Below are 13,788 nucleotides of genomic sequence, written 5' to 3'. Positions count from 1 at the left end.
CGCGCAATGTAGATGACGTTTTAAGAATCCTAATGTTATATTGGCCGGTGATATTGTGTTAGTTACATGCAAATTCCAAGAAAGATCACTAGAAAGTGTTACGCCTAAATATTTATATGACTGAACAGGTTGTACGGGCACTCCAGAGATTACGTAGGAAAAAATAAGAGGGTTACGACGACGGTGGAAGGATAAAAGTTTACATTTACGTGGGTTAAGTTCCATTAGCCAGTGGTCACACCAGTTATGTACAGCATTAGGTCATTTTGTAGTGTTGATTGATCAGTGGGACCGGGGATAGTACGATAAACTACACAGTCGTCAGCAAACATACGTATGTTAGAGGTTACATGTGTTGGTAGGCCATTATAGTATATAAAAAAAAGTAGGGGGCCAAGTACTGATCCCTGGGGAACACCTGACGTCACCGGAAGGGAGTTAGAACTTATTGTTAATAGTAACAAACTGGGAGCGATTAGTTAGAAACTCTTCAATCCATTTTAAAATGTTGCTGTGCAGATTCAATAGGGAAAGTTTTATCATTAAGCGTTTGTGGGGTACTTTATCGAAGGCTTTAGCAAAATCTAAAAATATGACGTCGGACTGTTGATTAGAATCCAGGTTAATGTGCAGGTCATGCACGAAAATAGCCAGTTGGGTTTCACAAGAGTAGCCCCTACGAAACCCATGCTACGCGGGGTGAAAAAAGTTGTTAGAATCAAGAAAGGCCATGATATGGGTATATATAACGTGCTCCATGATTTTGCAGGGTACGCTGGTTAGAGAAATGGGGCGGTAATTTAATGGCGAGTTCTTGTTACCTGATTTAAAGACTGGAACGACCTTCCCACGTTTCCAATCGTTGGGTAGTTGGCCTGTGAGTAGTGACTGCGTGAACAACAATGTCAATAAAGACGCACATGTGTCTTTGGTGTTTTTCAGTATTTTAGTGTCGATATTGTCGATACCGGCAGATGATGACAGCTTCATGTTTTCTATCAATGATAAGATCCCTGCAGGAAAGAATATTAGGGGAGGCATAGGGTGTTGAATAAATGTCTGTTGTACAGGAAGAGGTGGATCACATTCGTTAGTAAATACGGATGAAAACGCTTCATTAAATGTTGGCGCAGTCTGTATCAGAGATTGTTTCACCTGACTCATCAGCGATTGAAATGGTACGCGCATGTTGTGGATTAATGAGTTGTCAAAACTTCCGGGGGTTAGTGGTCAGCCTTTTAGGTAAATCGAAATGAAAAAAGGTGCGCTTGGCTTCACGAATTTTCTTTAGGTATGCTTTCTCGGCCTCGTAATACTTATTCCATGAGTTGTCAGTCTGTTGCTTTTTAGCTGAGCGGTAAAGGCGTTTCTTTTTGTTTTCCAAACGTTTTAATGTGTCGATGAACCATGGGTTTTGTTGGTTGTTTCATACGCTCATTTTAGGAATAAATTTTTCAACCAATTCTTCAATTTTCCTTTTGAATAGTGACCAGTTGTCATGAACTGTTCTTTGGTTATAGTTTGACTCAAAAAAAAAAAAGTTGGAACGCGCGAAGATCGTTATTAATGGCAGTATAGTTTCCCTTATCATATAGTTTAATTGTTTGCTTATTGATTATGCGAGAAAGGGGTTTAATGGTGAAACATGCATGTATTATTTTGTGATCACTGATACCTGGATGATATGTGACAGATTTAACATACTCAGGACGGTCCGTCAATATGAGATCGAGGGTATTAGCGCAGTCATGGGTTACACGAGTTGGTTCGGATATTATTTGTACGAGGTTGAAATTAAGGCAAATATCCATAAATTCGTTAGCATCGCTGTTACCCATAGCTGTTAGAGTCTCCCAATTGATGGTAGGAAAATTGAAATCGCCAAAGAGTAGAATGGTGGCATTAGGGTGCTTGATTCTGATTTCATTCAAACCATTGTTAAATTTACGAGGGAAATCTGAACTGTTATTAGGGGGGTTGTAGCAAACGCCAATGCGAACTGAGTGTGGTAAAGAGTGAAATAAGATCCACAATATTTCGATATCTGATGACAAGTTAATGTATGTGCATGATAGCTCCTGCCTAGTTGCAATGAGTACTCCCCCTCCCCTCTTGTCTTTGCGGTCTTTGCGGAAAAGACGAAAATTTGGCAAGTCAGCTAGGACCTCCCTGTCAGAGTGCAGCCACGTTTCTTTCAAGATTAGTAAGTTGCTGGATGATGATAAGATCAGATTAGAAACGATGTCGCGCTTTGAAATAAAACTGCGGATATTAGTGAAAATTGCTGATAAAGACAGAGTAGGTTGCGGTGCATGTTTAGGACTGTTTGCCGAATGTTGACGGAATGACAGCTATTTAATCTCTTTTATGGTTTGTGAAGCTTCGTCGTAGGTGTAACGCTTAGGACCGATGTGCAAGGTTTTAAAACGCAAGGCGAATTTATCTGTTATTGTTCTTGCGTAGGTAACTAGCTGTTTTCGAATGTTACGCACAGCAGGGGAAAAGTCCTCACCAATGCTATAATTTGTGCCTTTAAGCTTTTTGCCATAAGAGAGGATGGTTTCTTTGGTTTTGGATGATGAGAACTTTACAATGATTGGCCTTATGCGATCTGTGGAATAACGGCCGAGACAGTGAGCGCGCTCGATTTGGTTCGGGTCAATTTCATAATCTAGATGCTTGGAGCAGTGGTGAATGATTGTTTGTTCTGAGTCCTGATAGTTTTCGGACGCATTAGTGTCAAGGATATTATAAAATATCAGATTGTTGCGCCGGGAACGATTTTCTGCGTCATCAACGCGTTCTTCTAGTTTGATGATCTGCTGGCTCAGTTCAGATAATGTTTTCAGGCGGTCTATTTTAGAGTTAAGGGCGGAAAGAGTGGCGTAGTGCGATTCGAGGGTAATCATGCGTTTGTTTAAATCGGCTAAGGTTATGTCAGTTGTTTTGAGCTGTGCTTTGATGTTCTGCAAGTCGGAAATTAGCGTTGCTTGTCCAGTTGTCAATTTCTGCAGTTCGAACAGTATAGTCTCAGAGTTATCGGGCCCAGGGTTGGTCTCCACATCTCCCGACAAGAGTAGTAGTAAACGAATGGCACGTGAACAATCAACAACAACACTAGCGCAGCATTGCAGGCTCGGCAGCTGTATTAGGAAGTAATTACTAGCCTTTTTAGCGAAAAGAGAGAACTTGGTACCAACCTGCATTATGAAGACAAACGGATTAGTAGTCTGCGCTTTTGCACAGCTACCGAGCCCACAGAGCGGCGGCGACAGATGCGACACATTTATAGATGCTTCAGTCGATGATGGTTGTCTCGCTGGGGATGGCCATGCACGATCCAGGATGAGGTAATCCGGCGGCGGCGGCGCATGCAGGTCTGGGGCCGGTGACGTAGCAGGCAGGAAAGCTGCATTTTTATGGTGGCGAGTGGCCACGCGGAGCGGGGGACCGGGTGAAGCATGCAGCAGGGTAACGAGGAGCAGGTGAACGGTGACTCTAAGCGCCTGCATTATGAAGACAAACGGATTAGTAGTCTGCGCTTTTGCACAGCTACCGAGCCCACAGAGCGGCGGCGACAGATGCGACACATTTATAGATGCTTCAGTCGATGATGGTTGTCTCGCTGGGGATGGCCATGCACGATCCAGGATAAGGTAATCCGGCGGCGGCGGCGCATGCAGGTCTGGGGCCGGTGACGTAGCAGGCAGGAAAGCTGCATTTTCATGGTGGCGAGTGGCCACGCGGAGCGGGGGACCGGGTGAAGCATGTGTCATTACGGTCATTAGTTTTAGCTTCAGTTGCTTCGGGATTCTCTGCGCTGCCGCTGCCACCACTGAGTCTGGAAACCCTGCGTTTCTCAGCCTGGTCACCTAATCCGCAAAACCTTTGTTAGTTCGATGGTGACATGACTTGGTAAGGGCCGAACTTACCGCATTAGAAGCAATGCCGTTCTTCATCAACTTCGAATGACTTGATGGAACGTTTAACAATGGCTTACAAGATCTCGGTGAAAAAGACCAGCACACGTCGTCGTCGTCATCATCATCATCATTATCATCAGCCTGACTATACCCACTGCAGGGCTAAGGCCTCTCCCATATTTCTCCAATTAACCCGGTTCTTTGCTACCTGCTTCCACTTGACCCCTGCGAACCTATTAACCTCATCCGCCCACCTAACTTTCTGCCGCCCCCTGTTACGCTTTCCTTCCCTTGGAATCCAGTTTGTTACCCTAAGCGACCATCGGTTATCCTCTCTTCGCCCTACATGTCTTGCCCGTGCCCATTTCTTTTTCTTAATTTCCACTAGAATGTCAGTAACCTGAGTTGTTTCTCTGACCCAATCTGCACGCGTTCTATCTCTTAATGTTACCCTACCATTTTTCGTTCCATAGACCTCTGCGTTGTCTACAACTGAAGTAGAACCGTCTTGGTTAGCCTCCACATTTAAGCCCCATAGTTGAGTACAGGTAAGATGCAACTGTTGTATACTTTCCGCTGGAGCGATACCGGTAAGCTGCTAGTCATAATCTGCGAGTGCTTGCCTTCCAGCACACCAGCACACGTGCTTACCTTCAAAAAACAGACAGATTCAAAAATTGCATTCTCCCGTCATGAGGGGCTTCGCAAGTGAAATTCAAACCACTGCCCCTTTCTTTGAAAGCCTTCAAAACATTTCACCATAACACAATTGGAGTCACAACAGTCCACAAAAACAAGAAAATCATCTACGTACCGAAATACTTTCGTGCCCCTCCCTTCTAAATCATGCTCCAGCCACCTATCAACCGTATACAGAAAAATATCGCTCAAAACGGTGGCAGCCCTTGACCCGATAGGGATACCAGATTTTTTAATGTACATCTTGTTGTTCCATCCAATAAATTAGGTCGACACTTTCCTTGAACTGCTGGCATTTTATCTCACGTCAATCTTTATTGGATGGAACAACAAGTGTACATTCAAAAAATCTGGTATCTGTATCGGGTCAAGGGTTGCCCCCGTCTTGAGCGATATTTTTTGCTGTGCGGCTAATAGGTGGCTGGAGCATAATTTAGAAGGGATGGTCACGAAACTATTTCGGTACGTCGATGATTTTTTTGTTTTTCTCGACTGTTGTAACCCCAATCGCGTTATGGTTAATATTTTGAAGGCTTTCAAAGAAAGGGGCGGTGGTTTGAATTTCACTTGCGAAGCCCCTTATAGCGGGAGAATACAATTTTTGGATCTGTCTGTTTTTTGAAGGTCAGCACGTGTGCTGGTCTTTTTCACCAAGGTCTTGTAAGCCATTGTAAAGTTTTTCGTCAAGTCGTTCGAAGTTGATTAAGAACGGCATTGCTTCTAATGCATTGAGTTCAGCCCTTACCAAGTCATGTCCCCATCAAACTAACAAAGCTTTTGCGGATCAGGTGAACAGGCAGAGAAACGCACGATATCCAGACTCAGTATTGGCAGCGGCAGCGCAGAGAATCTTGAAGCAACTGAAGCTACGCCTAATGACCGTAAGAACACAAAAAGAAAGTGGTCAGAAAAAGGAAAAGTTTGCCCTCATCCCGTACTTTCACGGTGTTTCCCACGGCCTTAAGCAGGTGGCTTGAGGTTACGACTTGAACATGGTGTTTTCGTCTAGAAATAAACTAGGTCATTTATGTCCTGCTATCGAGCGGAGAGACACTCCGCGGGTGAAGTTGAATCGGTGTGGTGTTAAGCACTCTGATCCGTGGGTAGAGTGTGCCTGCGGGGTGGTTAACACCATTCGGTTTTCCTGCGGCCTGCACTATACGGGTCAGACGGGGCACTGTATTAATGTGCGCCTACGTGAGCATGCAAGGTCACTCGAAGGCGGGTCGGGACACACTTCTCCAAGAATGTCAAGGGTCATGATTGCCCACCACTGCTCCATGAATCATGCATTATCTGGAAACATAAAGACAAGACAGCCCGAGAAATTGTGAAGGCATTCAAAATAAGAGTCATCCGACAAATGTGTAAGCGCGCCGTCGTTATTGCTGCTTGAGGCTGAATTTGACTATCTCAAACATCTTATACGGTGGTTGCACAGCAACCATCATGATCGTCATCATCAGCCTGACTATACCCACTGCAGGGCGAAGGCCTCTCCCATATTTCTCCACTTAACCCGCTTCTGTGCTAGCTGCATCCACTTGACCCCTGCGAACGTTTTCACCTCATCCGCCCCCCTAACTTTCTGCCGCCCCCTGCTACGCTTTCCTTCCCTTGGAAACCAGTTTGTTACCCTAAGCGACCATCGGTTATCCTCTCTACGCCCTACATGTCCTGCCCGTGCCCATTTCTTCTTCTTAATTTCAACTAGAATGTCGGTAACTTGAATAATTTCTCTGAACCACTCTGCACGCTTCCTATGTCTTAATGTTACCCCTATCACTTTCGTTCCATAGCCCTCTGGGTTGTCCTCAACTTAAGTAGAACTCTCTTCGTTAGCCTCCACGTTTAGGCCTCATTGGTGAGTACCGGTAAGATGCAACTGTTGTATACTTTCCTCTTCAGCGATACCGGTAAGTTGCTAGTCATAATCTGCGAGTGCTTGCCAAATGCGCTCCATCCCAATCTTATTCTTCTTGTTATTTCCTTTTCATGGTCCGGTTCTGCGGTTACTACCTGTCCTAAGTAGACATATTCGCCTACTACTTGCAGTAGTTCGCTACCTAATGGAAACTGCTGTTCCTTCCCGAGGCTGTTGAACATTACCTTAGTCTTCTGCATATTGATTTTCAAGCCTACCTTTCTACTTTTCCTGTCTAGGTCATCTATCATTATTTGCAGTTCATCCCCCGAGTTGCTTAGCAAGGCAATGTCATCAGCAAATCGCAGATTACTGAGGTATTACCCTTTTGTCTAACTGCTCCCATTCTAAGTCTCTGAATACTACCTCTAAGCAAGCTGTGAATAGTACTGGGGAGATTGTGTGTCCTTGCCTAACACCTTTCTTTATGGAAGTTTTGTTACTTTCTTTATGCAGAACTATGGTTGCTGTGCAGTCACTATATATATCTTCCAGCACTTTTACGTATAGCTCGTCTACCCCCTAATTTCGCAATGCCTGCATCACCGCCGATGTTTCAACTGAGTCAAATGCTTTTTCGTAATCAATGTATGCTATGTATAAGGGCTGGTTATATTCCGAGCATTTTTCTATCATCTGATTGATGGTATGGATATGATCAATAGTTGAGTACCGTTAACGAAAACCTGCTTGATCCTTTGCTTGATTGCAGTCTAAGGTTGTCCTGATTCTATTAGCGATTACCTTAGTAAATACTTTATACGTAACAGACAGTAGGCTGATTGGTCTGTAATTTGAAAGGTCCCTAGAGTCCCCTTTCTTATGAATGAGGATAATGTTTGCATTCTTCTATGGTTCCGGTACCGTCGATGATACCAAGCACTGCGTATATAGGGTGGCCAGCGTTTCTAGCAGGCTATCCCCCCCGTCCTTTAGCAAATCTGTAATTATCTGATCCTCTCCAGCTGATTTCCCCCTTTTCATAGTTTCTAATGCTTTCTTTTCCTCGTACTTCATCACTGGTGGAACGTCTGACTGTTTTTCCCTGTCGCTAATCTCGTTACGGTCCTGACTACTTTGGCTGCTGTAGACATCTGAATAGAACTCCTCGGCTACTTTGACTATCTTGTCCATATTCGTGATGACGTTGCCCGCCTTGTCCCTTATCGCATATATCTGGTTTTTGCCTATGCCCAATTTCTTCTTTACCGCTTTAAGGCTTCCCCCGTTCTTTACAGCACTCTCAATTTTCTCCATGTTACGCTTCCTTATATCGGCCACCTTGCGCTTATTGATTAGCTTTCATATCTCGGCCAATTCGATCTGGTCTGTTGGATTGGAAGCTTTCATACTCTGGCGTTTCTTCATAAAATCTTTCGTTTCTCTTGAGAGCTTATTGGTATACTCTCTAACTATCCTACCACTACTTCTGCCGCGCACTCAGTAATGATATCTCCTTCTAGGGTAATGTCGCCATCCTCGGTTGGAGCTGAATATCTATTCTGTATCGAGATCCTGAATTCTTCTTCCCTCCCCCTCACCACTAATTCGTTGATGGGTTTCTTTCTTACTAATCTGTTGCGTTTCTTCTTCAGATTTAGGCTAATTCAGGACCTCACCATCCTGTGGTCACTGCATCGCACTTTCCCGATTACCTCTACATCTTGCACAATGCCGGGGGTTGAACACATTATGAAGTGAATTTCATTTTTAGTCTCCCCGTTAGGACTTTTCCATATCCACTTTCGGTTCTTCCGTTTGCTGAAGAAGGTATTCATGATTCTTAAGTTATTGCGCTCTGCAGACTCAACTAGTAACTTCCCCCTGCTATTTGTAGAACCAATGCCATAGTCGCCTACTGTCTGGTCTCCTGCCTGCTTTTTCCCTACCTTGGTATTGAAGCATACTGCGTCTTTACTTTTCGTATTGCCGATTCTACATCTTCGTAGAAGCTTTCAACTGCCTGGTCATCATAACTACATATAGGTGCATAGGCCTGTACAACCTTCAGTTTATACCGCCTATTAAGCCTAATTACGATGACTGCCACCCTCTCATCAGTACTATAGAATTCATCTAATATACCCGCTATATACTTCTTGACAAGGAAACCTACTCCTAGTGGTTGCCTCTCTGGTAAACCTTGATAACACAGTACATGCCCATCCTTCAGTACAGTATATGCCTCAGTCGGCCTCCTAACCTCGCTAAGCCCAATCACATCCCATTTCATACCCTCAAGTTGCTCTAACAGCACTGCTAAACTAGCTTCACTAGCTAGGTTTCTAACGTTAAACGTTGCCAGGGTCAGTCTTCAATTGAGGCCTGTCCGGCGGAGCCAGAAGTCCTTAGCACCCCCTGCTGCGTCACACCGCCGCTGTGGTCAGTTGTTGCGCAGTCGCTGGTGACTGAGGGCCGCGATTTTATGGAGCTTATCATGAGAGGTTGCGGCCAATTACTGCACCAGGGTGGCCAATTCCTGTTCTGGTGAGGGAGTGCGTTGTTGAAGGTGTCACCGGCATTAGGTCGCACCCCAAACCTGTTTATACAATTCCATCGACAGGCGGATTTCATTTTCTTTTTCATTTTTTTAAATCCGGCGGAGAATTGCGCGGCACCGGGGTTTGAGCCCCGGTCCTCTTGCTTGCGAGGCGAATGTTCTACAGCTACGCCACCGCTGAACCTACAGCAACCATAGTTCTGCATAAAGAAAGTAACAAAATTCCCATAAAGAAAGGTGTTAGGCAAGGAGACACAATCTCCCCAATTCTATTCACAGCTTGCTCAGAGGAAGTATTCAGAGACTTGGAATGGGAGCAGTTAGGGATAAAGGTAGATGGAGAATACCTCAGTAATCTGTGATTTGCTGATGCCATTGCCTTGCTATGCAACTCGGGGATGAACTTCAAATAATGATTGATGACCTAGACAGGAAAAGTAGAAATTCAATATGAAATTCAATATGCAGAAGAATAAGGTAATGTTCAACTGCCTCGGGAAGTAACAGCAGTTTGCATTAGGTAGCGAAGTACTGGAAGTAGTTGGCGAATATGTCTATTTAGGACAGGTAGTAACCGCAGATCCGGACCATGAAAAGGAAATAACGAGAAGAATAAGATTAGCATAAAGCGCATTTGGCAAGCACTCACAGATTATGACTAGCAGCTTGCCGGTATCGCTCAAGAGGAAAGTATACAACAGTTGCATCTTACCTGTACTCACCTATGGGGCTGAAACGTGGAGGCTAACCAAGAGAGTTCTACTTAAGTTGAGGAGAACCGAGAGGGCTATGGAACGAAAAATGGTAGGTATAACAGTAAGGGATAGGAAGCGTACAGAGTGGGTCAGAGAAATAACTCGTTACTGACATTCTAGTGGAAATTAAGAAGAAGTAATGGGCATGAACAGGACATGTAGTACGAGGAGAGGATAACCGATGGTCGCTTAGGGTAACAAACTATATTCCAAGGGAAGGAAAGCGTAGCAGGGGGCGGCAGAAAGTTAGGTGGGCGGATGATATTAAGAAGTTCGCAAGGGTCAAGTGGATGCAGCTAGCACAGAACCGGGTTAAGTGGAGAAATATGGGAGAGGCCTTCGCCCTGCAGTGGGTATAGTCAGGCTGGTGATGATGATGATGATGATGATGTCCTGAGTCGAAAGACTGGCTCGAAACCTAAACATGGATGGGGGAAACGCACCTTCCACAACGGTGTGCATGAGGAGCCTGTGGAAGACAACGTGTTTCATTACCTTAGCGATTCATGACGTTAGCGAAATTGGCCGGATGTTCCCCATCTCCAGTATGTTGCCCGGTTTAGGTATGAAAATAATTTTACCGTGCTTCGATTCGTTAGAGATCGGTCCAAAGGTCCGCAAGGGCCTCTACTGGCTGGTCCTCTAAGTTGCGCAACACCTTATTGGTGATGAAATATTCCTCTATTACCGAGATGGTGTTAGTGAGGGTCTATAGATAGCATTCTAAAACAGCGCAAAAGAACAGGGACGAGAGAACGAAACGTACAACACGAGCGCTCTCGTCCCTGTTCTTTTGCGCTGTTTTAGAATGTATACATACCAACTCGCCCAGGCTTCTATTTATAGATAGCACACTGCACGACATCGAGCAGTCAGCAAATTGTTATTTGTGCGAAGTATCCGCGTGGTTGCAGCAAAAAATACTTGAACTCAATGCAGTAAAAACAAAGTGCATGCTATTTAGCCAATCAATAAACACGAAAAAAAAAACGATTCATCTAGAATACAGAGGACAAAACTTACAGCAAGTGAGTGTGCAGAAGTTTCTTGGGGTATGGTTTAGTGAAGCCTTGTTTTAGACCCCTCATGTCAATCACCTGCTCTCTAAACTCGCAAAGTCTGTCTGATGTCTCAGAAAAATAGCCTTCCTTCTACCTCTCTGGTTAAAACAATCACAATATTACTCGCTGTTCTATTCCAAACTTTTGTATGATATTCTAGTCTGGGGAACGACGACAAATGGGAACTATGATAGGCTACAAATGCTGCAGAAGCCTGTCCTCCGAATCTTTGTAAACCACACCGCTCCTATTAGATTGTTGCCAACGCAACCACTTTTTCCTACCTTTGATGTTTTACCAGCAATTAAAGTCTATTAAGAGATAGGAAGCCTGCAGAGTGGGTGAGAGAAATAACTCCAGTTACCGACATTCTAGTAGAATATAAGAAGGAAACATGGGCATGGGCAGGACATGTAGGGCGAAGAGAGGATAACCGATAATCGCTCAGGGTAACAAACTGGATTCGAAGGGAAGCAAAGCGTAACAGGGGGTGGCAGAAACTTAGGTGGGCGGATGAGGTTAAGAAGTTCGCAGGGGTCAAGTGGCTGCAGCTAGCACAGAACCGGGTTAAGAGAAGAAATATGGGAGAGGCCTTCGCCCTGCAGTGGGTATAGTCAGCCTGCTGCTGATGATGATGATAAAGTCTATTTATGATACTGGCACAGCAAATCTATAAAAAGAAATTCCACACTATTTACATGCCTGTCTTGGTGCCATATGATATTCGTAACCCCAAACGGAGAACTAAAAAAGTTGGAAAGCAAGATTTTGAATATCAGGTAATAGACATGCTAAATCGCTATTTTGGATTTCTGTTTGCCGACAAAGGCGTTCAAAGGGCACCTCCGAGAAATTTTGTTTTCTGTTGACAATGTACAGTAACGCTGATAAATCTATGTTTTCTTTATGCCAATATGAGCTTTTTCCATGTTTGTGTGACATGAGCTAATGTTCAATGTAAATAATGAAATCGAATTAAGCCGCCCCAGTCCATAATGGTTGAAAGAATAGAGCTATGCTGTATGATTGTGTGCGTGTATATGTTTTTTTTAAATAATATTATTGTGTTTTCCTTGGCTTCTATGTTCATATTTATGTATTGTACCAGCTTTCTGATGTACTGCTGTAGACTGCTTAGTTTGTTACGGGGGCAGAGCCCTCGTCAGGTAATCAGGCCTTTTGTCTCTGCCACCCGCAGGAAGGAGTGATTTCCTGCAAATAAAAAAATACTGACTGACTGACTGAAGAGCAGCTCTGATCTCTGCTAGGGTAAATACGCTATCAATGTGAGGATTAGCCAATCCTGTGGACCCATCTGGCTTGAGTATATGCTGGGAGGTGTTGACGTGCCGATCTTTTAATCTGTTCATGAGCTCTTCGTCGGTGCCTTGGAAAGATTGCGAGATCCTCTGTAGTTTCTTGTGGGATTTGGCCTTAGTTCTCGTAGGATCGAGAATATTGCTACGAAGATGACGAAGCGGGCAGTGGCGCGGGGCGGAGCGCTCGCTCCAGGCCCGCTGGCCATTAAAGCATATTTCATCGTCATCTCATCACGTCGTTCTGTTTTTGTTGTGTCGCCGTGCTCCATCGCTTGCCATGCCATCATGTAACATTTGGTTGGAGGTGCGGTTTATCCCCATCCTCGCCTTGCACTGTTGAAGACAACCGTACGCCGGGTCCATCTTCCGAAAGCCAGTGGAGATCGTCGCCCCGCTTAGCCCCAGCCCTTTGTGCTCAGACCCGACCAGCCGCTCTCCCCAGCCCCGTCCCCAGCCTTGACCACAACACACGACGACCAAGAAGAATTCAAAGCCGACCCTACCGATCCTACCGACCCCACGACGAAGCGAGCTCACGACCACTCGAGCGAAGACAGCACCCCCGCTCAAGCCGTTCGGCGTTTCCATGAGCCTTTGCCTGCAGCAAACGGTGGAGATCGGACTTGATGCTCCGATGCAAGCATTCCTCCCATCTTCACATTCATTGTGATGTCCAGCGTTTCATGTCCCAATCCTGTGTCTGTGTTCATCGTCACGTCATGCATTAGATTTCTAGCAATCGATCGGGACGATCGCTCGGTGGCCCCGGGTAATTCTACGAAGATGACGAAACGGGCAGTGGCGTGGGGCGGAGCGCTCGCGCCTGGCCCGCCTGCCATTAATGCATAATTCATCATCATGTCATCACGTCGTTCTGTTTCTGTTGTGTTGTCGTGCTCCATCGCTTATCATGCCAACACGTAACAATATGTCAACGTACAAACAATGTGCTCTTGTTGGCCAGTTGCCCATTAAGACTGTCGCAAGTCTTATGCTACTGCTCTCGGCTAAGTCCAGCGAGTAAACCTCGATTTCCTTTTCAAGTCGGCTTAGCCGAATTTTTAAACGTCGATTATGCAAATTTTTACGCCATCGAGCATGAATACTCCTTTATGCTTCCATAAAGTGTGCTAGCTTAGCGCCCGGGCTGGGACCGCTGTCCTCCAATGTATAATTTTCGAAGTGTTTGCGGCGTCTTGCAACAGTCCATTGTCTATTAACTCTACTACACATTCCTCTGGTTTTTGCGAGCGGACATATCTGAAGGCGTCCCATTTCGTGTGCTTCACTTCCTGGCGACGCATTTTGCAATGCGTGGCTCGGAAAGTGGTATATCTACCACTTAGTGATCGCTTCCTATGTTTGTATTCAGATTTTCCCATCTCGAATCGGGGATTTTTTGGACAAAGATAAGGTCAGGACAGTGCCCTGTATCGCTGGTTACACTGTTACCAATCTGCGTAGGTTTATCAGGGTTGATGAGTAAGGTATGCCCTAGCATCTGAGCTGTTTTCCATAATTTAGTTCCCTTTGTACTGTTAGTTAAACACGAAATGAATTAATGTGGCGTAGAGGATGTGACGTCACGCAACCAGAAGTAGAGCCGA

The 13,788-nt window shown here is 45.0% G+C and overlaps 1 protein-coding gene and 1 pseudogene across 1 annotated transcript; one reads left to right on the top strand and one right to left on the bottom strand.

Moving 5' to 3' along the window:
- LOC146172009 (transient receptor potential cation channel subfamily M member-like 2) overlaps positions 1-13,788 on the top strand; it is a 765,506-nt pseudogene that overhangs the window by 11,531 nt on the left and 740,187 nt on the right.
- LOC146172013 (uncharacterized) lies at positions 2,352-3,512 on the bottom strand. The gene has a single exon (XM_084586205.1). The coding sequence runs from the start codon at positions 3,510-3,512 to the stop codon at positions 2,352-2,354; it is 1,161 nt and encodes a 386-aa protein (XP_084442331.1).

Source organism: Amblyomma maculatum, unplaced genomic scaffold, assembly GCF_055883805.1.
Source record: "Amblyomma maculatum isolate TAMU_Amacu unplaced genomic scaffold, ASM5588380v1 scaffold_15, whole genome shotgun sequence".
Taxonomy (NCBI): domain Eukaryota; kingdom Metazoa; phylum Arthropoda; class Arachnida; order Ixodida; family Ixodidae; genus Amblyomma; species Amblyomma maculatum.
Note: the sequence above shows the minus strand (reverse complement) of the source record. Positions and strands in the feature narration are given on the sequence as shown.

Excerpts from the sequence above, each read along its gene's own strand:
- LOC146172013 (XM_084586205.1), bottom strand. The coding sequence starts at position 3,512 with ATGCAGGCGCTTAGAGTCACCGTTCACCTGCTCCTCGTTACCCTGCTG.